This window comes from Acomys russatus, chromosome 9, assembly GCF_903995435.1.
Source record: "Acomys russatus chromosome 9, mAcoRus1.1, whole genome shotgun sequence".
In the NCBI taxonomy this organism is placed as follows: Eukaryota; Metazoa; Chordata; class Mammalia; order Rodentia; family Muridae; genus Acomys; species Acomys russatus.
The window spans coordinates 65,654,425-65,679,620 of NC_067145.1; the positions used below are offsets into that span (position 1 = coordinate 65,654,425).

At 43.4% G+C, this 25,196-nt stretch overlaps 1 protein-coding gene across 1 annotated transcript in view; it reads right to left on the reverse strand.

Annotated features, from left to right (window-relative positions):
- Positions 1–580: 580 nt before the first annotated feature.
- Positions 581–25,196, reverse strand: part of Ryr2 (ryanodine receptor 2) — a 561,576-nt gene continuing 536,960 nt past the window's right edge. The window contains 9 exon segments of the mRNA XM_051151477.1: positions 581–780; positions 1,697–1,748; positions 2,855–2,955; positions 4,074–4,138; positions 6,519–6,675; positions 13,415–13,549; positions 15,097–15,243; positions 17,931–17,991; positions 23,506–23,639. Of these exon segments, the coding sequence (XP_051007434.1) occupies positions 685–780; positions 1,697–1,748; positions 2,855–2,955; positions 4,074–4,138; positions 6,519–6,675; positions 13,415–13,549; positions 15,097–15,243; positions 17,931–17,991; positions 23,506–23,639 (948 nt within the window). The 3' untranslated portion in view covers positions 581–684.

Sequence of the window (25,196 nt, forward strand, 5' to 3'; positions counted from 1 at the left end):
CCATCTTTTGAAAAAGGTACAGACAGCTTTTCTTACCCTCTCCCACCAAAGAAAAGAATAAAGGAAAAAAAAACCTAAAATCACAAAACCAATCTAGCTAAGAAAAAAAAAAGGTTGACATAAACAAAATAAAGGTATTTGTCATGCACATTATCTTCTGCATAGCTCAACCCACTTATAGTAAGGCACTATTTCCCTTTGCAACTGGTGTCCATGGTAACCTGTTAAGTGCTACAGTGCTCTATGACCCTCAGACACTTCCTTCTGGGATGGCAAAATAAAGAGCCAGGGTGAGTATGGCTGCCATGCTTCGCTGCACAGGAGACTCTGGCAGTTCATGGAGACTCCATGACCCTCTGGGGAAGCTGTCCACAGGTGGTATGGCAGAATGTTCACGATGAATTTCTTTCCAGAGTTCCTGTTTAGTCTGAGTGTGGATTTGGATTGTTCTTCAGTCTTTATTTCTCAATGAAGATACATGAGGTGGGGAGAACAGTCAGGTCCTCTGAGACTGAGCATCGGCGCTCTCAGCACAGAATGCTGGCTAATGAAAACTATGAGCAGGTGTTTCCCAGGGAACAGAGAGGGCAGAAAGAGAGAGAGAGAGAGAGAGAGAGAGAGAGAGAGAGAGAGAGAGAGAGAGAGAGAGAGATTGCTTTTGGTTTTCAGAGACAAGGTATGACGTTAATTTAACTGGTCTTCATACTGTTTCCGGAAACAGTCCCCTGCTGGGAAAAATTCCCAACACCTCTCTTGGTACATCTTCCAGACGTAAGATTCCTGTAAAGCAGAGGAAATCGATGTGTTTAACACAGCCTCCAAAGTCTGTATGACAACACAGGCAGACTAGAAGAGGATGCTTGGCTCTGATGATAGATCATGTAAAACTGGAAAAGTCCAGCTGCATTCACTGCATTCAGATATCCCTACTTAAAGGGCCTTCAGTAATAAACTGTCTTCAAGCAAACAAAATGTCTTAGCTTAACTGTAATATAATACTGATAACAGCATATTTATAAGTCTCTAAGGTTTTCACTTACTATCACTATTAATTGTATCCAAGTTTCAAACTGTCATCCATTTGTGGTGAGTAACCCAGAAGAGGAATTTCAAATTTTCCTGAAAACCTTAGACATAAACGTTTTTCTCAATTATAGCATTGTAAGCAGAAGTTCTCATTAAAGTATGGGCCACATTATAAAGACAATTTTTACATAAGAAAAGAAATGTGATTCACAGGTAAACCCAGTGTTTTAGGTGAAAAGCTTAGTTTTAAATGTGAAATTAGAATTTTGCTGTTTCAAAGGAGGCAGTCTCTTCCATACTCACTTCATTCCATGGAATGTTATTTCAAAGTAACATAATTAATATTTAAAGCCATGTTTATTTGAATCAGAATACACGTCTGCATGGTTATGAGCCAATGAGTTCAGTGCTCATGGAGGCCAGAAAAGGGCATGGGAGCCCCTGGAGCTGGGATCACAGGTGCTTGTGAGCTGCCCTGTGGGTGCTGGGAACTGAAGCTCAGTCTTCCAGCAGGCAGCAGGCAGCAGGCACTCTTCACCGCTAACCCACCTCTCTGGCCCCTGAAAGCCATCTGCCCCCTGAGTGTTGGACATTTACACCTTGCTGTATTATCTACGGCCTCTTCCTAGGGTTTCATCCTAAGGAGGCTGCATAGCCGCCCTTCACCCACCTGTCCTGTGTGTTCCGTTTCATCTTTGTTTATGAGATACATCAGAAAAAACCTACAGAGACAACAGAGAAACTGGTCAGGAATGGACTACATGAAAATACAAGCATAAACAGGGAAGATGCTTACATTGTGTATCTTGATTGCAGTGGATTATGGAAATAGAGAATACATCACAAATTCAGTTTTTGAAAAGTTAATTACAATGTACCAGAAAGAAACATGCACGTTCTTTGAGGTGGCCTGTCCAATTTTACATGGGATTTTATATCTGTGTTACTTTTTTTTTTTTAAACACAGGAGACTCATTCTGTGACCCTGGCTGGCTTGTAACTCAGGATGTAGAGCTCCATCAACCTCTGGCTCCCCAGTCCTGGGACTAAAGGCACGTACAGCCATGCCTGGCCCTTGGAGGCACATTGCTTTTAGTCAGGCTCAAATCAACACTGATGAGTTTTAATTGAAGACTAGCTTCATAAACTCTATTATTATCAGGGTAATTGAGTATATTTCAACCACTTTACTCCCAATAATGTTACTTGATATAACTTGTCCATCTGATACTAAACTTGCATCCAAAACTAAGAATAATATTTTGATAAACTGTAGTTTGGGGTAGTTACAAAGAAAGGCCATATTTTCATTTTACGTGCATGAACACATACATACATACATACATGATATACCTATATATACTTGCATACATATCATACACACATACATACATGTATGTAAAACCCAGTGCAAAACAAAAAAATAACCAGTTACATATAACTGTTATGGTAAACAACAAAGTAGTTTTTAAATGAATCTTCTGGTACCCAGAGAGACCTATAGTTCTTCTAAAAGGGTAGAGATGAGCAAAGAGGGATGTGGGATGAGTGAGGCTCCACACATCTCAGGCTTGCATCCAGAGGCTTCCTGAATGAAACAGGAACATGGGCAGACCTCTCTGCAGTGATCTACACCACCTCCACCCTATCCTAGCTTCTTTGGTATCATTCACACAGATATAGACAGTTTAATTATTTAAGTCAGCCTACTCCAAGGGTGCTAGGGGCAGCCTTTCTCTCCCAGAGTGCAACCACTGCCCTGTTCCTGGAGTTTATAGGGATGGAGGTGGGGGCACTGGTCCTTGCAGGGGCAGTGAGGGGAACTCACAAATAGTTGGCCAGGTTGTGCTCCTGTAGCGTATGGGTCTCAAAGCCATGTGGCACTGTATCAAAGTAATCATTGCCTATCCCACAGATGAAGCACTTGGTCTAGAGGACAAAGGGAGACAGCAGGATGTCAGGGAAGGCATGGAGAGCAGAGGATTAAAACACAGTCCACTGGTTGTGTAGCTGTTACCTCTGAACATCGCCAATCACTCCTGGAGGAAGAAGACATGCTCAAACAACTCAGGAAGCCCAGAAAAACCTACCAGGAACTTATAAGTCACAGGCAAGCTGAGAGAGCTATGGGTTCGTCAGGCCCCTCTCTTAGTGCTGTAAGTCACTCGTGAGCTTTTGAGCAACCCCTCGGCAACACTGCTGTTAAAAAAAAAAATCCCTCACCCATGCTTCTGCAAGTAACCTCCTTACCCACAATCCTGTAAGCAACCCCTCACCCAAGCTCTCGGAAATAATCCCAATTCATTCACTGGTCCAAGGTAGATTTGAGTGGAGTCATTTCTTTGGCCTATGTGAGATGAACAGCATTTTTCCCTCACTTCTCTCCAGAAAATGCCGCACAGCACATTGTTGGAAGAAAGCTCAATATATGACTTCCTCAAATATATGCCAAATATTGCCTTGTGTGGATATGGTCCCTGAGTACAAATTTAACTATCATAAACTAGATCTTGGTGTTTTCCAAAGTGATATGGGTTCTAGGAGGAAGATGGGATATTGATGAATAATCAGAGATGTTTTTTCATTTTTTTTTTTTTCTGCAGCCTACATGCACCCGTTTAGACTTAGTGCCTGATCGGTTCATGACACTAACTAGCTAATCAGGGTTAACTGTGTCCTCTACTGAAACTGAAATTTTGCCAGCTATCTAAACACAGCCCACTACCCAAACAAAAGAGGTATGAATCTTAGACCAACAATCAGGTGTTTCATCAGTCATTTAGAAAAGCCCTCCCATGGTCAGGCGATGGTCCAGATATTAAATCAACCAATGGACATATCTAGGAGTAGGCTAACACACACTGTCCCCCTTTGGATCTGTCTTTATGCACAGTCTATGCTTGTGACTGAAGTCCTGTACTGTTAGCTAAAGTGAAGCAGGGCCTTCTTTCATGCTAGGATTTAAGGCTTACAGTGAATTCAGTGACCCCCCGAGGAACCTGGGCATCAATCACAGCATCCCCACAACCAAGCCACAAATGCCTCACCTCCATGTCTTCCTTCACTTGCTCCTGCTGGTCTCTGAGCTCTCCAAAAGCATCAATGATCAAACCTAGTATTGAAAAGAGAAACTATATGATCCCCATCACCTATGAACAACCGTTCAACTCACAGCCCATGGGATATTTCTTCTCTGGAAAGCGAGAATACACATTCACATTAAAAGACACTCTGGCTACTTCCTACTAGGAAAGTGATATATTGGGAGAAGAGCACACAGTGACTGGGCCTAATGCTTACTGGAAACACATTGACAGGCTAGGAAACAGGAAACAATGCTAATTAACTTGGTACATACACAAGCTATACTATTACCTACTGCAGGCCAAAAGGAGTAGTTGAGGTTTATGGTTGTAAACTACAAAGAGCCCCACAAAAAGAAAAGATATTCAGATAAACCATTACTAGGTGGACTGAGAAATACGTACCAGCCTCATAAACTCTCTATAAGTTTATCAAATGTGACTGGGTGCTTGATAAGTGGAATTATTGGTGTTTTGGCCCCTTTCTGTTCTGTGACTTTCTACTACATCTTCCAAATGTTTTGATTTTGTTTCCTTCCTAAAAGTGAGTTCTTTGACTGACATGTGTGTGTGCATGTGCATATGGGCCAGTGCCCACAGAGCCCAGGAGAAGGTGCTGCATCCATGGAGCTGGAGTTACAAACAATTGTGAGCTGCCCTTTGTGGCACTGAGAACTCAATTTCAATCCTCTGCAAGAGCAGCTCCTAACTGCTGAGTCATCCCTGCAGCCAGACCTTGTTTCCTTCCATAAAGAACTGCAGATGGAGCACGAGCCCTTTATACTTACCTGTGTACTTCACCTGTGCCATGTCACACCTGCGGAATGTACAGGATAATGCCATGTTTACAGGCATTTAACTTGAGCTGGGATAAATGTGCCGAATAGGAAACAAAAACATAAACAAAAACAGGAGCATGTTTCTGAGTGAAAAGGACCTTCCTCTTAGCCATTGGAAGAGAAAACAGTTGCAATTGACAACACTCTGTGTTTTCAGAGGAAAGATTCTGAACCCAATCTGGCTATGGATTCCAACCCAAGCCTGGGCAGCTGCAAACTTTGGCCAAGTTACTTTGGCTTAGTTAGCTCCCATGTAAACTCTTAACTGTTGACATAGTCCTCGTGATGTCAGGGGAAAGCCATGTGAGTTACTAGATGTAACTGACACGTTGTAGGTAATCGCCAATGAAACGTGATGTTCCTGCTGAAATAATCAGGCACCAAGTACTGCAGTGAGGACTTGAACGGATGCCCTTATTTGAAACCTCTCCACAACTGTAGAGCTTAGAGGTTTGAATAACCTGGGCTATTGCCTCAGACTAACTGCTTCACCCTCCTCCAAACTTTCAAAGCTGGGAATGTGGCAGGACTAGGAGTCAAACCCTGTGGAACACTTTTTTTTCCATAAATAAAGATCAACTGGGCTGAAAGGATGACTCAGTCAGTAAAATGCATGCCATGCAAACATGAGGGCCCAAGATTGAGTCCTAGAAAGTAAAACGGTAGAGATGGTAAGAGTGAGCTTGTAATCCCAACACTTGGTGGAGTAATCCCAGAAAAGGTGGGGACAGGTGCCTGTCATTAACTGACCAGCCAAACTACTCTAATTGGAGAGCCACAGGTTACAGTAAAGCTTTTCTATAGGCCTCAGATGCTATCTGATGACATTCTCAGCTTTGGAGTTGGTGGAGGCTAGGGCGTCTGCTAAATTAAGAGATTCTAAAAGGTTTTCAATCGATTATTCATAGAATGTTAGTTCTCACATAAAAACAGACAAGGAATGGGCTATTCAGGGGTTTAAAGCTAGCCCAAAATAATAATTAGCTCTCTCTCTCTCTCTGTGTGTGTGTATGCGCACGCATGCGGTCATGTAGAGGGCAGAGGTTGGGTAAATTTCAGGAGCCATCTACTCTGTTTGGATTTGTTGTTTTAGGGGGAGGGGGCACGGTATCTACTGGAACCTGTGACTCTCCAATTAGAGTAGTTTGCTGTAACCACTTTTCCAATGTCCTCACCAGTGTCTTTTAACTTGCCTCAATTTATTACTCCTTCTTTTGTTCTGTAAAATTATAAAGCTTTATAAAACTGCTTGCATATTAAAACGTGTAATTTGGGGTAACTAAATCTGTGTTCCCAGACCATAATTTCACAAATTTGGCTCAAGGATAATCTCTTATTCCCTTTATGATAACCGCCATGAGGTTTGCTTGTTTGTTTGTTTTGCATCAAACACACACTTTAAAAATTTTTTTCCTCTAGAGATTTCACAAGGAAGAAATCCTAGAAGAAAATATTCCACTTGGGCTTGGCAGAAGCCATGTGATAACTGTTTGCCCACCTTGCATTTTGGCTTCAGCAGCAGATGGCTCAAGGTCAAGGAGCCCAGGAGCCCAAGCTGGCCGTGGCTTACCTTGTATGATAGCCAAAAGGATGACAATCACGAAGAAGAAGAATGTGATGTCAAAGACGATGCGGTAGATCTCATACTCATCCCCCGCCGGGTCTTCAATTTCATCGCCAATGCCCCCTCCAGCTCGGACGCCCACATACATGTGGAACATGTAACACTGGGTGACAGGAAAAGAAACACCTCTGAGGTTGCCACCCTTGACACTCCACTAAGGCTTTCTGTCTAGAAAAATGTCTGATCCTCGCTGCAAATGAGAAGGCTCTCTGTGCTCTGTGGTGTCATTCTATCTCAATCCTCCTCCCCGTGATGTGAGTAAGTGGCTCTCATACACCACCATCTCCAAATCAAAACTCCACACTGTTCGCTCTGCCTACATCTTCTGTGTTTCTGTGTCACTTGGGAGAGAAAATGTTTCACTAGCACCTTAGCCATGAAGCACACAAGATAGCACAGTATTATGATCACTCTGAGATACATAAAACCACATTGTCTGGTTGTTTCTACAATGGCACAATTGTGGACCAAGAACTTAAAAGCCTAGTGGAGATGATAAAGGAGGATCTTAGGAACTGAGCTAGATTAAGGCAGACTTAATGACTTCCCCCTCACTTAGGCTTAATAGAATGGGATGCAGAAATCTTTTCTACTTACTGTCTGGGATAACGAAGAAAGATCGCATGGAGAAATAGGGAGGAATGAAGGGAAGCTCATTCATTAAAACAAAAAGGCAGCCAACATCTACTACAGCTGGGAGGCATGGTGTACCAAGGGGAGATCATGCCGCAGTGAGCAGCTTTGCAGCAGGACTTGGCCTCAGCATCACAGGCATCATCCTGTGCATTTTAGATTTTAGAAGAATCTTTTTTTTCCCTGTAATAATGTTTATTCATGTCACTCATAATTTACCTAAGTACATTTTTACTTACTTGAAGAAAATTCAAATTTAATATATAATTAAATATTAAAAGGAAAATATATTTATCAGCTAAATGAAAAATTATGCATAATAAATTAAGACTTAAAATATATATGTTTTGGCGTGTGGCATTTGTGTAAAATAGAGCAGAAAGTATATATTACTTCCTCTTGAATTTTCTTTTTTTATTCTCTCATATACTACATCCCGACTGGTTTTCCCTCTTTCTTCTTCCTCCAGCTTCTCCTCCTATCCTCCTCCTTCCCCAGAACCCCCTCCTCACACATCCCTCAGAAAAGAGCAGGCCTCCCAGGGACATCAACCAAACAACATAACAAGTTACAATACGAATTCTTCACTTCTACTGACTAGTTGCTAATAGTATCTTTTTCTATAGTAGCAGCAGCAGTAGCAGGAGCAGCAGTAGTAATAGCAACTCTGTATGCCAAATGTGCCCTGGGAAGCAGACTAAAGCCAGTCTGAGTGGCAGTCCTTGACTCTCAACATCTAGATTTTTATCTTCATTCAAGACAACCCCAACTTTCCACTTCATATCTGTACTGAGCCCCACTTATCTTTAAGTTAACTTTGTATTTCCATGTCTATACCCTGCCACCTCCCCACCTGCACCCCTGTAAACCATCCCCAGGTGCAGGTCTCTGATGTGCATCCTCTGTGCCAGGTGGTGCCCTTCCCAAGCCAAACTACATCCTTCTGGCAGAGAAGTCTATAGACCTTCCAAAGTGAGACTTTCTTAGCCTGTTCTACAACGCCCTGCTATACTCAGCTCATGTGTCCCATTCCAGCCTGTTTAGTTGCTCTCTTGCAGTAAAGGGGGAAAGCCTACCTCTGCACTTGGTTCACAATATTGCCTTTCAGACCCAGGACAAGCAGCTGAGGTACCTATTTAATACACCAAAGTGGACCTAGCCTCCAGGTTCTCACAGGACACCTCAGTCCCTACCTGTTACAGAGCATGGCTGGCACACCCTGCCCTCTACTCTGAACTTTCCAGCTAAGGGGCTGGACTTTCTCTCCCCTAGAGGATCTTCACTATTTGGTTCTCTCTCTCTCTCTCTCTCTCTCTCTCTCTCTCTCTCTCTCTCTCTCTCTCTCTCTCTCTCTCTCTCCCTCCCACATACACACTATTTCTTTCTTTCTCTTCCCTTTCCACTCTGTCTCCCTTTGACGGCAACTTTCTTGGCCTTGTTCCTTGGGATGGGCAACCCCACCCAAGAGCTGCCCCCCAATTTACATTTTAATTTGGCTTGAATTGGCCCATTTTGTTGGCAGAGATAAATAACCTATCACATGTGCCCACAGTTGCATCCCCACATGATACTGTAAGGATGATGATCTGACTAATCGTGCTCATAAACATACAGTCTCAGCCTGACATATAATAAGCCAAAACCGTTATGATGTCTGCCCTGAACCCCTGCTACTGTAAGAACCCAGCAGGACCCACCCACACTCTACTGGAGCCTAGGAAAGGCCCTCATGGCAGCAAGCCCGAGAGAGTCCTCTAGAGAGAGCTGGTTTAGGCCTGCAGTACCTAGGCTTGTTTAGGCCTAGCTGTATACCCTGTCTCCTGGACGCTCAGATGCTAATGCAATTTACCAGGTCTGTGACTTCATGTGAAATATTGGAGACAGTCACTCAAATAAAACAAAACAAAAAACATTTCCCTTTGAGACACTACACTGATTCCTTAAAACTTGGTGGTTAAAATTGTCTACAGTGCCTTTTAGAAATAAAGGCATAATTTATTCTAATAAAGAATAATTTATTTTCCTGTATATATACTTCTGTGTTCTGTCTAAATTCTTTTTTAAAATTTTATTTACTTTTATGTGCAGTGATGTAAGGGTGTCTGATTCCCCTGGGACTAGAGTTATAGACACTTGTGAGTTGCCATGTGGGTGCTGGGAATTGAACCTGGGTCCTCTGGAAGAGTTGCCAGTGCTCTTAACCACTGAGCCATCTCTTCTGTCCTTTTGTCTAAATTCTTTATACCACACACATTGTTTATTTTACCAAGGAAAAGGTGGAGTCCCAGACTCTTCTCTGAATGTGATTCTCCATATCTGGAGGGCCATGGGGGGTGACGGCCTCTGCTGTCCTGGCCCAGCTAATGGACTGATGGACTTGTCTTTGGGAGGCCAGAAGGGTTTTCCTAGCTCAGCCTTCCAAACACAGCTCATAATGGCAGCACCAGCCAGGTGTGTGAACACTCATTGGTGTCTGGCCTCAGCAGTTCAATTCTCATCCTTTTCTCCACTTTTATTTTCTCCCAAAGATTGAGCCTAATTAGGGCAGAAGTGGAAGAAGCAGTTTTGGGGACAGAAAACTACACATCTTTCAGAAAGTCTAAAAATATGAGGAAAAAGAAAACCACAGTAGGGAAGGAGCAGGAGAGAGAGATAGAGGTGGAGAGAGGCAATGTGAGGGGGCTCAAAGGAAGTGTGGCAGAGGAAGTGGGGTGCAAGGACCAGGAAGCAGGAGCCAGAGACCTTGATGGAAAGGTCAGGTCAGGTGTGTGAGAACAGCTAACTAACTGAGGTGAACTCCCATAACTGCCCCAGCAGCTAACTTCCCCAAGCTGACTCTTACCCTCACTAGCTGAAAGGGAGGGTCCACTGATCCTGCAAGTGTGCCGAGCTTCACCAGGAGATGGCAAGGCTTCCAGGAGAAAAATGACCCTCTATGCCCAGTCTCCTCAGCTGCCATCATCATTTTGCTCCTAGCTATAGACTTTTCTCACTTTCTCCTCCTACATTCTCAATGAGGCAGTTTAAACCCTATCAGGGCAGGGCTGGTTTAATTAGATTCTTAGAATAAAACACCCGTGATCTGGGAAGAGAAATCGCTGGGTGAGTCATGGAGTTTGTAAAACTTTGGCCACAGTGCCACCTGCTGGAAGTAACAGAAGCCAGAGGTTGAAGTTCCTGCTCATGACTGCTTTCCACCAACAGAGATAGCCTGAGAAGCCATGGCTCAGTTTCCTCTTGCTGAAAGGAGACATCTGGCAACCCTTCCTCACAGAGCATCCAAGCTCATCACGACCAAAGACAAGATAAAGACCTCATGGTGACGTGCAAAGAGAAAACCCTGCACCAAACACATCCACCAGTGGTCGTGCTCATGACTCTCATAAGTCCCTTAAACTGACTATGTCCAGGCTCTAGCTAAGTCAAGAGCCACCTGCTTATCCTAAAGGAGACTGTAATGTTAGGCATGCTTGTCAACTTGATTTGATAAAGAAGAGCCTAAGAGATTAGTAAGAATTATGTAACTAGTTGTTCTGACTTGAAGAGAAAGACTGGCATTCATTTTACCATTTTTCCCTCAGGGGCTTGTACATGGTGTCAATACAATGTATTGAACTGGAGTTTTTGTTGTTGTTGTTTGTTTGTTTGGGTTTCTTTTTTTCATTTTATGATTAGTAAGAATGCTGGTGCTCTCAAGACAAGTAAGCTATGAGGGCTCTGATAGGATGATAGAAGATGAATCTAAACAGTTCTGGGATATGGTGGGAGAAGAGGTGGGGACTTGATGGAGGAAGTAGGTCCCAGTGACTGGTCCTCCAGGCTATCTTGCCCTTCAGAATCTCCTGCTCTCTGCTTCCTAGCCACTGAGATGCAATCCACTCTGCTCCACCACCCACTCATCAGTACCACTGTCTGACACCTCCAACACCGTGAGCCATAATACACAATCCATGCCTTAAAGTTGCTCTCAAGCATTTTGGCAATGGCAAGGCAAAAGTAATATGGAGACAAATTTCTCTGCCTTCTATATTCATACACCACAGTTCTAGACAAGTTCAGGCAGGCAAGGCTGTGGTATTCCTAAGAAAAATTAATGAAAGCAGTGAAAATATGTATGGAGATTGAGTGAAAACTGAGTCACCTTAAGTGCTGTGACTACAGTTGAATAGAGTCACACAGAGCCTCATAATAAGAGCAATTGTCTGATAACAAACAGACTTTGATACATACGGACAATCTCTTTAATGCTGTATAAATTCAAATTCCCAGTATGAGGAAAGGGCTAATTTTCCCTTCAACCTACTGATGAGAGATATTGTAAGCGTTAACATTTTTAACAGTGAAATGTGGCTTTCTGCTATTCTGGCTCAAATTTCTTTCTTTGCAGTAATAGTTGGGTATGTTTTTAGACTTATGAGCTGAATGTATTAACATTACTATGCATTGTCTAGCCACATTATTATTGACCCTTCATCTATTATCTTATTTTTTATGTTTTAATATTACTTAAATTACTTTCTATTTATTAATCATGTGGGGAGAGAGGGGTGCCATGGCATGGATGTGGAGGGCAGAGGACACCTTTTAGGCATCTCTCCTTCCACCATGTAAGCCTAGGGGACTGAACTCAGATTGGCTGTAGACTTGGAGGCAAGTGGCTTCCACACTGCACATATTGCTGGTCCTGGCTTACGTCTTTTTAAGGGAGTGGTGACAACTGTGCTAATGAAGGAAACTGTCCCTTCCTTATCATATTGAGTACACTTTAGCCAGTTTGTTAATTCTACAAGACTTGATTTATATTTGTTATTCTCAAATATAATAATTTTTGACTTTTATAAGTTTCTAGGTTTTATACCATATTCAGAAAGTACTTTTCTCTACTGGAATTTGCTATTATTTTAATAACTCAAACCTGTCCTACTTGTTACTGACTTGAAGAGAAAGATTGGCCTTCATTTTTACCATTCTCCCCTCAGGAAATTATTGAATTATCTTTGCATATTATGATTGCAAAAAGCAACATTATCATAGTTTAAATTCTTTGACTATTTATATACACTCCAACTTAACTCTATTCTATTTCAAAGGAGGTGCAAATATATCTAACTTGTTATTTGTCAAAGCATCAATATCTCGTTCACATCCCTCTTCTAGGATATGTCTTTTTCTAGAGAATTTTCAGAATCATCACATTAGGCCCCTTGACATTCACACACAATCCCAACCATGCAGGGATCCCAGCAAAGAGCCCACAGAATGCCTTGCTCTTGCCAGCCAGCAGCGGTTACTTTGTCTTACTTTGCCCTCTCAAAGCTAAAGTGCTAAAGATAATAATATTTGTGATTTGCATTTAAATGTTCTCCATAGGCTCATGTGTTTGATCACCTACTCTCCACTTGGTGGCACTGTCTGGGAAGGTTATGGCACCTTTGGAAGGCAGAGCCTTGCTAGAAGCAATCTGCCACTGGGTGTGTGTGTATGTGAACTCATATTGCCTAGCTCTGCTTGCTGCTCTGCTTCTGGAGTATGGATAAAATGCAACCAGTTAGGCTCCTGTTCCTGCCTTCATGACTTCTCTGCCTGCTGCCTGACTTCCCTGTCATGACAGACGCTATCCCTCTAGAACTTCGAGCCAGAATAACCCCTTCCCTACCCCAAGTTGCTTTTTGCCAGGATACTTTATCCCAGAAACACAACCATCATCAGAGAGGCAAGTTGTACAATGGTGACACACAGCAATGTGGAAGCTGGAACATCTGTTAACTCCGTCCAAGACCAAAAGAAGACCTTTAAGATAAGATATTCACTGTAAAGGCAGAAGTATCCATTCTGCTAAGATATATTTTTGCATTTTTGTGATGTCAGGAAAAGTTGGTGAAGCAGCAAAGAGCACAAGCTTCAGAACACTCTCAAGGAGAACATTCTACCTGCTGTCCTGAAATGTGCGAGCAACAGGCTAACGTGATTGTATTTCCCCCAGTTCTAACTACATCTCTCAGCAAGTCTACTAATTACTAAGATGAACAAATATGGGTGGGAAATCAACAGAAACAGTCCTTTATGCTCTGCTGAAATGAAAATGGCTGTGCTTTGAAGAGCCACTCAACCTTTCCTTGTGCCTGGTAACTCCTCTCCTGCCCTGGGGATGTCCAGTGACTTGGATGGAAGGTGTTGGGGTGGCTTATACTGCCAGATCAGGAGCTTACCGTCAACATGTCATCACACTTCATGTCTGGTGTATCACCATCTTCACTTTTATTGTAGAATTTTCGGAAGAAATTGAATGCCACAACAGTGTACAGGTATACAACGACTGCTAATAAGCCCACAGTTAACACGAGCTGAAAACAAGGTGACATTTAGCATGTATTAGGAATACAGCATGTATGATGGGTGTAATTGACAGCTGCGGAGGGAGAAGTAGTCTGGTGACACAGCTGGACTCTCTGACTATGAACTGGTATGATCCATATTCTCATTAGCTCCCACCTTCTTAGTTCACAAGTTATTTGCACATGTTCTTTATCAGTCTGTCGAAGCATTTTATCCTAAGCTTGACTACTTAATTGACTAATAAGCACACAACACAAATAAAACACAGGTACATTCTGATTTACTTTCACACTCAAATCAATTTGATACATATTAGAAAGCAGTTTTAATATTCACTTTGCTACTATAGCTATCCGGTAGGAAAACTATGTAACATACTCTCCATCATTGTAAGTTAAATTTTCATTTATGTGCGTGTGTGTGCCTGTGTGTATATATGTGCACCAGATGGTGTGTGCTTGAAGTAGCCAGGAAAAAAGTGTAGGGTTCCATGGAACTGGAGCTACAGGCAGCTGTGAGCCACCCAGCATAGGTGCTGGGAACTGGCTGATCCAGGATCCTCTGTAAGAGCAGTGTGGGCTCCCACCTGCTGTGCCACCTCTAGTTGTTAACTGTGCTGGGAGCTCTGTCATAATCTACTGGCACACAGAGATTCTGTCCCTGTGCCTTTGAGTTCCCATGGGTATCTCAGCTTTATTCAGACCCTTAGGGGACATGTGAAGGAGCTTCTTGCTGGACTTTAGAAGACAAGGGCTTAAGGTAAAGGTAGTAGAAGCAGAAGTGATTCCTGTGGTTGCAGGGACACTGATTATAAAATGCACTGGGCTAGAAGGGCTGTTAATCCAGGTGATTAGCACAGAACTGTTACCACCAACTGGACACTTGAAACAGTGTATGACTGAGCAAATGTGTACTTCTGCACTAAAGTCACAGTGATGGAGAGCCCCAGCATGAGCAGCTATGCTCCATCAGAATGTCACTGGGTTATCTGGACCTCGACCAGCTGTCCCCTATGTCATCATGCCCTTGTCAAGCATAAAATACCATTCAGATTTTGTTCAATTTAGAATGCAGAGAAAATTTCTTATTAAATTTAACTGCAATGCCTTCTGTTACCAATGCAAGTAATGCATCTGAATTCTGCAACAGCTCTTGGCACAGGACAGTGTCAGGTGGAGCAAACAGTGTCTCATACGCAAAAGGAACTAATTCCCTCAGTGCTCAGTGTAGATGGTTCTGAGTTGGCTGGACTTGTTCCCAGTCATCACAAAAATCTAGTAAAGTTGTACTCAATTTAAAAAAAAAAAAGGATTTGATATTGACAAATACTAATTTGCTTATCTGAGATCACAAAGCTAACCCATTGAGACAATCCCTAAACTTGGGTTATAGGGGTCTTAGGAATTACTAATCACAGTTTATAGGAGAGAAGACACAGGCGTCCAGCCATGAAAAACCTTTAAAGACATATTGCCCCTGAAGAGGCTGGAATTGTTTTGTTCCAGGTTCACTTCTTGCTGTTTTTAGTTTCTCTAAGGGAAATGTGACCTCTTACCTGTTTGCCATTGTGAGTAACTGAGGACAGGATGGTTCTCAAGGTCTTGAATCCCATTGCAATGTCAAGGAGGTGGGCAGCAAAAAAAAAGTTGTTATAATGTCCAAGAACAGACATGGTCATATACCAGGCGAGATACAGGAAGGACTGTTGGGAGCAAATTGGGGGAAGGCGTGTCAATCAGAGAGCACAAGGACCAGCAAGAGCCATTGCCACCTCACTCCATGCTAAGCTCTGTGCCCACCTCTCCTGTCTACACTGATTCTTCAGTTCTAATTAGCTGGATTCATTATTTACATATTTTACCTCTATTTAGTTTGTTATGAAAGGCTCCATGTAATTTTTTTCCCTGTACATCAACTCTTCTTATTCATGCTTTTACAAATAATAGAAATGACCGTCCTACATCCTGACAGAAGGATCTCAGCTTCCATGTGGTGCTCACTATTTTGCTGTTGAGGCTTCCCTGTGGCTTCAGGATCCACTAGACTTCAAAGAATACCCAGCCATGACCTGAGAAAATGTCACCAATTGTCACGTAGGAACAAGACTACCTCTGCTTGGGAACCCAATGCAAGAATCCGTCAACTTTGACAGCTTCCGTTTCTCTTCCCCTCTGTTGTTCCTATATCTACACACTAAGTTTGTTAAGATTCACTAGAATCTATTGCGGGAATAGTTCCTGAGCAGTCTTATTAAAGCAGCATCACACTTTGAATGAACTAAGGTCAGCTCTATAGCAACTGAAGTGCTACTTCTTGATGCCACTGACTCCTGCAGTGACCTTAACCACGTTCTTCATGCTGTTTGGAGAAGTCTCCTTAGTCACAGTTAAGGAATTACTTTTTAATTAGCTGTATATATGTGTATCTATGTGTAGGTATGGACACACAATGCAATGACCTCAGAGGCCAAAAGAGGGAATCAGCTTCCCTGGAACTGGAGTTAGAGATATTTATGAGTGCTGGGAACCAAACACAGGTCTTCCACAAGAGAGCTGGTGCTCTGAACTGCTGCTGAGCTGTTGCCCCAGTTTCCTGAATAATAACTAATGTAAACGACTCATTTTCATTAGGGTGTAAGTGTCCATATCTGGTAGGGACACTGAAGATGCAGGATAGAAGCCCAGTGTTTGCTTTAGGCCCCTGGAGCAGTATTTTGCCTACCGATGCCCTGTTTGGACGACAACCAGAGAGGATCAGAAATGTTCTTCTGACTCTAATACTAGAGGAAGAAAAAAGGGGAGGCTGGGGCCATGTGAGATTTCATGAACAGCAAGGGACTGAAGCTAGGGAAAGAAGATGGCATTTGAAAACAACACTAAGGATTTAGCAGGTTTAGAAGTGACACGTGTGCCATTGGACAGTGAAAACAGCACTAAGGATTTAGCAGGAAGGATTTAGAAGTGACACGTCTGCCATCGGACAGTGAAAATGAGCTAGCTTACAACCTTGCAAGAGATGCAAAGCCTGAGGAAAGATGACACACATGGGAAACTCAAGAGGAAGGAGATGCAAATGTCTGACAAACCAGTCATGGCTGTGGTGGTGACTGACACAGGGTACCCTCTTAAGGCTGAGTGATGGATGGGCAATTCCTAGCGTTGGCACTTTACTCATTTTTTTATACTAAAAATTACTCTTCTTGCATGATAAGAAACGCCCCCTGGGAAAGCCGTGTTTAATCTTATTACCTTCATTGTTCTTCAAAGACCAACTAAACTACTGAAGACCTGACAACATGTGGCTCTATGGCTTCTGTTTGGCCACAGGGGACTGATAGCCTGAGGTGTCTCAGAAAGATGTTCGAAGGGACTTCTCCAGTCTGCCTTCGGGATTAACACACATCCAACTTCTCTGGATGACAATAAACTCCACAGAAATAAAAATATTAAGGCCAGACTCAATCGGACAAAAGAGGGCTATGCAAGAACTGGGCACGCAGAATGTCCCAGTGTGCCCAAGCCAGGGTGTGCTTACTACCTGTGTGGAAAATGCCGACTGAAGCAGGAGTTGGGTGGCCCCTGGTTATTGAGAAGTTTCCCACCATCAGATGAGAAAGTGCTTCACAGCTGTGGCTGTAAAGTGCACTTATGAGGTACTTTTGAAGCTCTCAGAAGTGCCTAGAATGGCTGGGTGGAAGGGTGGGGATGGAGGGAAGAGACTTGGCTTGCCATCACAGACTTATAGAGGAGGAAAGTTGAGCGTTCAGCATAAAAGCCAGTGCTAAAGCTAAACAGTGAGGTGCAGAGACAACTTTTGGTAACTGATGACTATATTCAATCATATCTAAGTATACACCTGGGCCATGTGCTTAGTGTCTAAAGGCTTTTGATAAGGATAAATCAAGAAAAAGAATGCAATGATTTAATGTACTTAGTTCGGGAGAAAAAGCAAGCACAACTATTTTTAAAATATATTAGTTTTTAGAAACATATATAAAGCAATATATTTCATTATGGTATTTCCATAAATACTTTGTTTCTGTTGGTTCTCCATCTGCCCACCCACCTCTTTAATACCAACTTTCTGCTTTTTCCTCCCATTTGACTCCTTCCTAGTACAGATAACTTTAAAATTTTTTACTTTGGTGTGTTTTGAGCATCTGCAAACCTTTGAAGTTTACCATGGTCCCACTGAAATGTAAATGGAAACCCATGTACATTTTCAAGTTGTTCTTATATCAATATATGAGAAAGGTTGGCTAAAGTGTCTGTGTTTGGGCCTCGGACACCATGTTCATTAACTGTATTGGTGGTGGGTATCTTCCTCAACGTGCCGCTGCTATCTGCAAAAGTTCCATAGACTCAGGTAACAAGTGTGAGGAAGGCTCACGTTGTCTGTGAACACGACTCCGAGTTTCCACATCTGGTACTTCACATCAATAGAATTCAATCTGGAACGACAGAGGACAGTGCAGATATTCACATTAATAGAAGATGTAGGCTTGTGAGAGCCTACAGGCCTGCACCTGTCATGGCCAAAGCTGGACACCTGCTCAGAAGGACAGAGCTCAGCAAATCAGTACTCTTGAGACCACCTGTCCTCAGGTAAAAAGTGAAAAGCTGAGACCTGCTGTGGAGACACACCCCAGGGTTCTATGATGACTCCTAAAGGATCATGGGAAAGAAAACAAAATGGCACCACCTTCTTTAGCAATTTAAAATTATCATCATCATCATTATCATTATTGGACATAATATTTATGATGTGTGTATATGGTATGTGTGTGGGGAGAGTGGGAGAGAGATGGACAGAGAGATAGAATTAAGATGTGTGGTCATATGTACAGGTATGTGTATGGTATGTCTTTGTATGTGAATGGTACATGTGTGCTCACATGTACATGGGGGTGTATTCTTCATGCAGGTTGGTATGGAGGTCAGAGGATGACTGGTCGTCCTCCCCTATTACCCTCCATCTTACTCCGAGACAGGCTATTTTAGTGAACCTCGCCATTTTGGCTAGACTGGCAGGCCAGCAAGCCCCCAGAATCTGCATGCCTCTGCCTCTCAAAATTAGGATTGCAGACATGCTTGTCCTTGCCTGGCTGTGTGTTGGGTGCTGGGGATCTGAACTCTGGTCCTTAGGCTTGTGCAGAAAGTGCTTTCCCATGGAGCCACCTCCCTGGCCCTAGTGTCCATTCTTTATTGCATTTCAGCAGAAGGGCTTCTGACTCAAATAAAAACTTAAACATATGTTTATTTTACAAGTAAATTTTTATAAACAAGAGCACTGTTTGTCTCCATTTTTTGATTACCCTTTGTGGGGCTGGGGCAGGGCACCCAGGACCTTTCACTTGCTGAGTGAATGCTCTCCCACAGTGCTGTAGTGCCAGCCCTGGTTCCTCTGTGGACAGAGGCCCCTGCTGCTCTCTGCCCTTGTCCCTTCAGGCAGGATTTAGCTTCCAGCATGACTCTTAGCTGCTGCTAATGCTGCACCTGCCCCTGAGCCTGTCTCTGCCTCTTACCTGTGACCTGCCCTGCCCAAGGCACTACCCCAGAAATTAAATCCATCTCTCTCTCTCTCTCTCTCTCTCTCTCTCTCTCTCTCTCTCTCTCTCTCTCTCTCTCTCTCCCCCTTTCTCTCTGTCAATCTATGTTGAGGGAATAAATCTGAGCACAGACACATGTGAGCTTTGAAATTCTAAAAATGCACATGTTATAAACGGCTTTGTTTTGTTTTGTTTTGTTTTGTTTTTCCTTTCACAACTTACCACTGATTTGGTCAGATATAACTTGGTCAGGCCTTTCACACTCCAGCACCAGGTTACCTGGCAGGTTGAGGAGATAGACAGGCACAAAATAGGGTGACAGTGTGCCGTTCTCAGAAGGGCCTCTCCAGAGAATGAGCAGTTTGCTGGGTAGGGACACAGGGTGGATTGTTGCTGCTGTTTCCTTTGTTTTGTTTTTCCTGGAAGGATAAAGGCTCTCTTCCCCTAGCTCAGAATTTTCTGGTCTCTTGTCTTTTTCTTTTTCTGAAGTGTGTGCGTGTGTGTGTGTGTGGGGGGGTGTTTTTCTGCCTATATTCCTCTTAAATACATAGGCTCATCTAACTTCTTGCTTAAAATTCCCTCCTGCTGAGGCTGTGTACTGACAGGCACAGCTGTATGTTTTTTCCTTCTCAAGGCAAAAATTTGTCTTTGAGCCAGAACTATTTTTATTAATACAAGTCCCTTCCATAAGCAGCCCATCAATATTTGTGATAGGTTTCAATATTTTTTTTTCTTAATATTAAAGGAGTTGGGAAAGATTAGCTACTTGATGACCTGTACAGAAACAATCTAAAGAAAAGTAAAGGTTTCAAAAATCAGGAAGCCTGAATTTACGTTGCAGCTTCTTACTTAAAATTTTTCTTTTATGGTTATTTTTCCATCGACCATACACTTGGCGGCCATTAAGCAGCATTTCTTTTTTGAAATGCCCAACTAGTACTTCGTCTATAAATAGGTAGTATCCATGCTTGGTGGAGCTGATCCCACTCCGAGGGGTGGCCCTGGCTGACTGGGGTGTCATCTAGGCTCAGGCTTCCCAGGAAACAGGCCTGGATTCAAGGAAATTAGAGAGAGAGAGAGGTGAACAGTGGTTGCATGAGAGGATGCCTGAGGGTTCTGAGCTGTAAACTTGTCTGCTCCACCTCCACCTCCAAACCCACAAATGTGGAAGCACTCAGCCCTTGTCACCACAGGGAGGATGTAAACCACTTATTTAAAAGTGCACTTACCAAGTGGCATGGGGGATAAATACTGTAAATATTGATGAACTGTTTATAAATGGGTCTTGTGATAATAAAAACTTATTGGTGAGTAAATTCTACACAGATTGTTTTTTGATCTGAGTGGTCACATCAAGCTGGCATACACACAAGCCTGATAAGCTTTTTTTTTTTTATTTATTTTTAATTTATATATTCACTTTACATCCCGACTGTAGCCTCCTCCTTCCTCTCCACCCTGCCCACAACCCACACCAGCACTTCAAGTCATATCAGGACTGAGCTGCTCCTCACCCACTGAGACCAGGAAAGAGAGGAAGTTAGAGCGAAGTGATTGAAATCAGGCAACAGAGTCCATGTCATAGACAGCATCCACTCAACTTACTAGGAGACCCCCATGAAGATCAAACTGCCTATCGCTTACATATGTGTAGGGGGCCCAGGTCCAGTCCATGCATGCTCTTTGGTTGGTGCTTCTGTCTCTGTGAGGCCCCCATGGGTCTAGCTAGTTGACTCTTTCAGCCTGCTAAGCTTTTAAGTCTCACCCTTCTAAATGTTTCAGTAAAGACACAGACCACGGAAATCTTTTTCCCAATCTTATATATCCCTTCCTGGATCTTCATTCAGGCTCCATTATCCACACCTTAAGGTGACAATAAAATAGATTTTTCTGGCCCTTTGCTAGCAATCAGTCTTGAAAATATTTATTATAGAAAACAATGAAAGATTTTGCCAGTTAGAAAAGCATTGTACTTCTGTGTGTACATGTATGTGTTGTGTATGTGTACCATACGTAAGTATGTGTGCCATAACATGGGTGTGGAAGTCGTAGAACAACTTTTGGAGTAAATTCTCTCCTCCCACTGTGGAGTCTAGAAATGGGAGTCAGGTCATCAGGCTTGGCAGCAAATGCCTTTACCACTGAGCCATCTCTCTAGCCGATCACCAAACTTAAAACCATTCAACAGAGAAACAATCTAAAGCTGCCCTTCTATTTTTTTTAAATGCTTTTGTTGTTGTTGATGATGATGATGTCACCAATATAAGAAAATCATGTGACTCAGTAAAACTATATGGTTCTCTGTCAACACTCAGTGACCTGCAAACACTCAGGGTGTGGTTTTCACACCTCACTTCTTGTTTCAAATGACTAACATGAGGGCCTTGGCTTCTGAGACTCTCATTGTCCTTCCTCACGCAAGGAACACGGGGTCTCATGAACTCAGGCTGGCCTGGAATTTGTTGTGTAGTTCAGACTGGCCTTGAACTTCTGATCCTCCTGTTCCCATCCTCTATACTTCGGGATTATAGACATGCGCAACCATGCCTAGCTTGACGTGCCTCCCACACACACACACACACACACACACACACAGAGAGAGAGAGAGAGAGAGAGAGAGAGAGAGAGAGAGAGAGAGAGAGAGAGAGAACATAGTATATATGTGGCAGGTGTCAGTTCTCCCCTTCTACCATGTGGGTCTGAGAGATCTAACTCAGATTGTCAGCTGGGTCACAAGCACCTTTACCCCCTGAGCCATCTCATGGGCTCCAAATTCATATTATTTTTAAGGGCGTAGAAAACCAGTGATAAATGAGTTAGTTAGCCAAATATTGTTCTAATTCCAGATGCAATATTCATCTAAGACAAAATACGCATCTACAGATGCATGCATGTGTTTTCCAAGGAATTACATCATCTATTACAGAGACCACAGACAAGGCATGCTCGCCTGGAAATACAGGTCAGGGTGGGGTTGTGGAGCAATTGCCTCACAGGTTTAAACATGAGGCCCTGGGTTTTATGCCTGTTGCTACAACCAAAACAAAACCCAAGAAAAGCTTAGTTCTCAAAGGAGGGTGACCACAATGCTTCTTCTAAAATAATGAAGTGCCTGGGCAGTAAGTTGTCATGTAGGGAAAGCGAGTGTGCTTGACTTGATGGCAGAGACCCACTGATCACATCTGCTAAGTAGACAGGGACTCAGGGTCCTGCTGACCCACCACGTCGTGGGCATGGGTGCCTGAGAGAGAGCTGGAAGGAAGCTGTCCCACAGGGACTCCTCGACCCAGCTCATTTATCTTAATCAACAGCATTATTTTACAAGAGTGCCATTTAAACAGTACTTCATTTTGAGGTAAATATTCAAATAAGAAGGTAACATAGTGTTTTGGCACACTAATGCTTTGCCATGTTAAAAAAAAAATACAAAGATAGGATCTTTGGGTACTTTTAAATAAAGGAATTACAGTTCCTGTTTCCTAAGCATGGAATGTAAGTTCCTTCCAAAAAAGACTCCTGACAACATGTAGTTCTATATTGTACCTTTGTTTGCATTTGACTTGAAAGAGGACCTGAAGTTAGAAAAGGTGATTTAAATCAGGAATAGTGGGTTTTCTCGTTGCTCTTCTCTCATGTATGTAAAGAACAAGGCAGGGATCTTCAGCACTGATAGGAGCCATATCTGGCGGCTCCTACCTGAAATCCCAGTGTTTCCGAGGCCAGAGCAGGAAGATGGTGGGTTGGAGGCCCAGGGAGATATCAGCTCCAGGCCTTCCTGAGATATTATACAATGAGTCTCAGATCAGCCTGCGCTACATGGCAAGACCCTGTGTCAAAAGGAAAATAACAACAATGGCAATGACTATAATAAGTTAACGGGAAAACATCCCTTCATTCCAAAGCTCCAAACACCTGTGCCCTGCTTAGATCTATGTCAACTTGACACAAGCTAAAGTCATCTGAAAGCAGGGAGCCTCAACTGAGGAAAATCCCTTCATAAGACCCAGCTGTGGGGCATTTTCTTAATTAGTGATTGATGTGAGAGGGCCCACCGAGAGTGGTACTGTGCCTGGGCTGGTGGTCCTGAGATCTGTAAGAAAGCAGGCTGAGCAGGTCATGAGAACCAAGCTAGTCAGCAGCACTCCTCCCTGGCCTCTGCATCAGCTTCTTCCTCCTGCCTGAGGTCCCTGCCCTGTTCGGGTTCCTGTGTTGACTTCCTTGGGTGATGGACTGTGATGTGGAAGTCTAAGTCAAATTTACAACTTGCGTTTTGGTCAAGGTGTTTCGTCCCTGCAATAGGGACCCTAAGAAAGCCCAGAAGTATAAAAGTCAACTTTTTTTGCCCTTGTTGTTTTCCTAGGCGAGGGAAGGGAAACCAGTGAGCCATCCCCTCTGTGGGGCAGAAGTGGTACTCACACGGCAGACAAGGAGCTGTCTTTCTTGGGCTTCTTCTTTTCTCTTGCATCGCTGAAATCCAGTGCAGCTTTATCCATGCCCAGCAGCTCACTGATTCTGTCTCGCCCATAAAACTCTCCATATTTATCCATTACCTGTTGTCAAGGGAGAAATACGATGCCGGCCTTAACTACTAAGTAGCACCACCTATACACGTGTACAAGAGTATCTATTTGTTTCTCACTATATATTTGCTAGATTTTAAAGAAAACGTAACCATCTAGTCTGCAGTCCTCTTCTGGGATCACACTGCTGAAGCTCTAAGTCAATCTGTAAGACTCTGAATAGCTCATTCCTGAGGAATGGGGCCTCTCCTCTGAGTAAGGGAGGCACAGGAAAGACTGTCCTGTGGTATAAGAGCAGGAGAGGTAGCAGGAAAGGCACCTCATTCTTTCAGCAAGAATTTTTTCAGATTACTTGTGCCTGTCATAGCTTGTAGGCTTTGTCCTCATCCCATGTGACTGCCATAATGGACCAGCTGTGTATTGGTGGTAGCATCCCATTGTACAGATTCAGAAAGTGGGAAGATGGCTCAGTCAGCGAAGTACCATGTAGAAAGCCAAGTGTGGTAGCCACGAGCCTACAATCCCAGCAATAGGAAGGCAAAGGCAAGTGGATCCACAAGGCTCACTGGCGAGCCAGCCATGCCTAACTGGTGAGTCTCAGGACCTAGGGAGAGACTCTGTCTCAAAATAAAATGGGCAATTCCTGAGAAAAAATGGGCCAAGGTTGACCTTGGCTTCTGCGCCCATCCATACACGTGTGCATGCATCCTCCCCCCCCACATATGTACCCAAAGACACACAAACATGCACACACATGCATGTGCACACACACACACACACACAGAGAGATACACATGCACACACACACACACACGCTCGCGCGCGCACACACGTACACAAAAACCAAAGACATAAAGGAAGGATGAAAGAAAGCTTGGTGCTTAGGCATGGCTTGCAGCTCAGCATAAATTCTAGCAGGTCCAACACGGTGATGTGTTTCTCTAACTCTTAAGTTCGTGTATTCATGTGTAATGGTCCTGAAAAATAGCCATACTGGAAGGAATGGGCACATGGAGGAAAGAAACACAGAATGGATCATTACTAGCAGGAAGGATGAAAAGGAGAAAGCAAACAAAGGATGAGGTACCCAGGAGACCAAGTGGGACAGCAAGAGGGAAGACACAGGGAGAAGGGAAGATGAAGACAGACAGGGGAACCCAAACAGGACAGGTTTAAAGAAGTAAGGCAGGTCTCTCCGAATGCATGAAACAGGTTAAGGGAAAAAAAGCGTTAAAGAAAAGTGGTGGTTAAAATGACTCAGGGCACAGACCTTTCGGGCTAACTAACCCAACCTGCTGCTGTGTAGCTTTTCTTAGGGCTGAAGATGGTCTGTACTGGCTCTACAGGGAACTGGCTCTCTCCTCCCCTAGAAGACAGAGCAGGTGCTGTAGTGGAGAGGACAGTTGCTCATCTTCCTGTCTTCCTCTCCTTCCCTACTGTGTGTGTGTGTGTGTGTGTGTGTGTGTGTGCGCGCGCGCATGCACATCTGTGAGTGTATGTAGAGGCCAGAGATCAGTAAGTCCCTCTCCAGCTTGATCTCTCACTGAGCCTGGGGCTCACCATTTCTGTGAGGCTAACTGGCCAGCG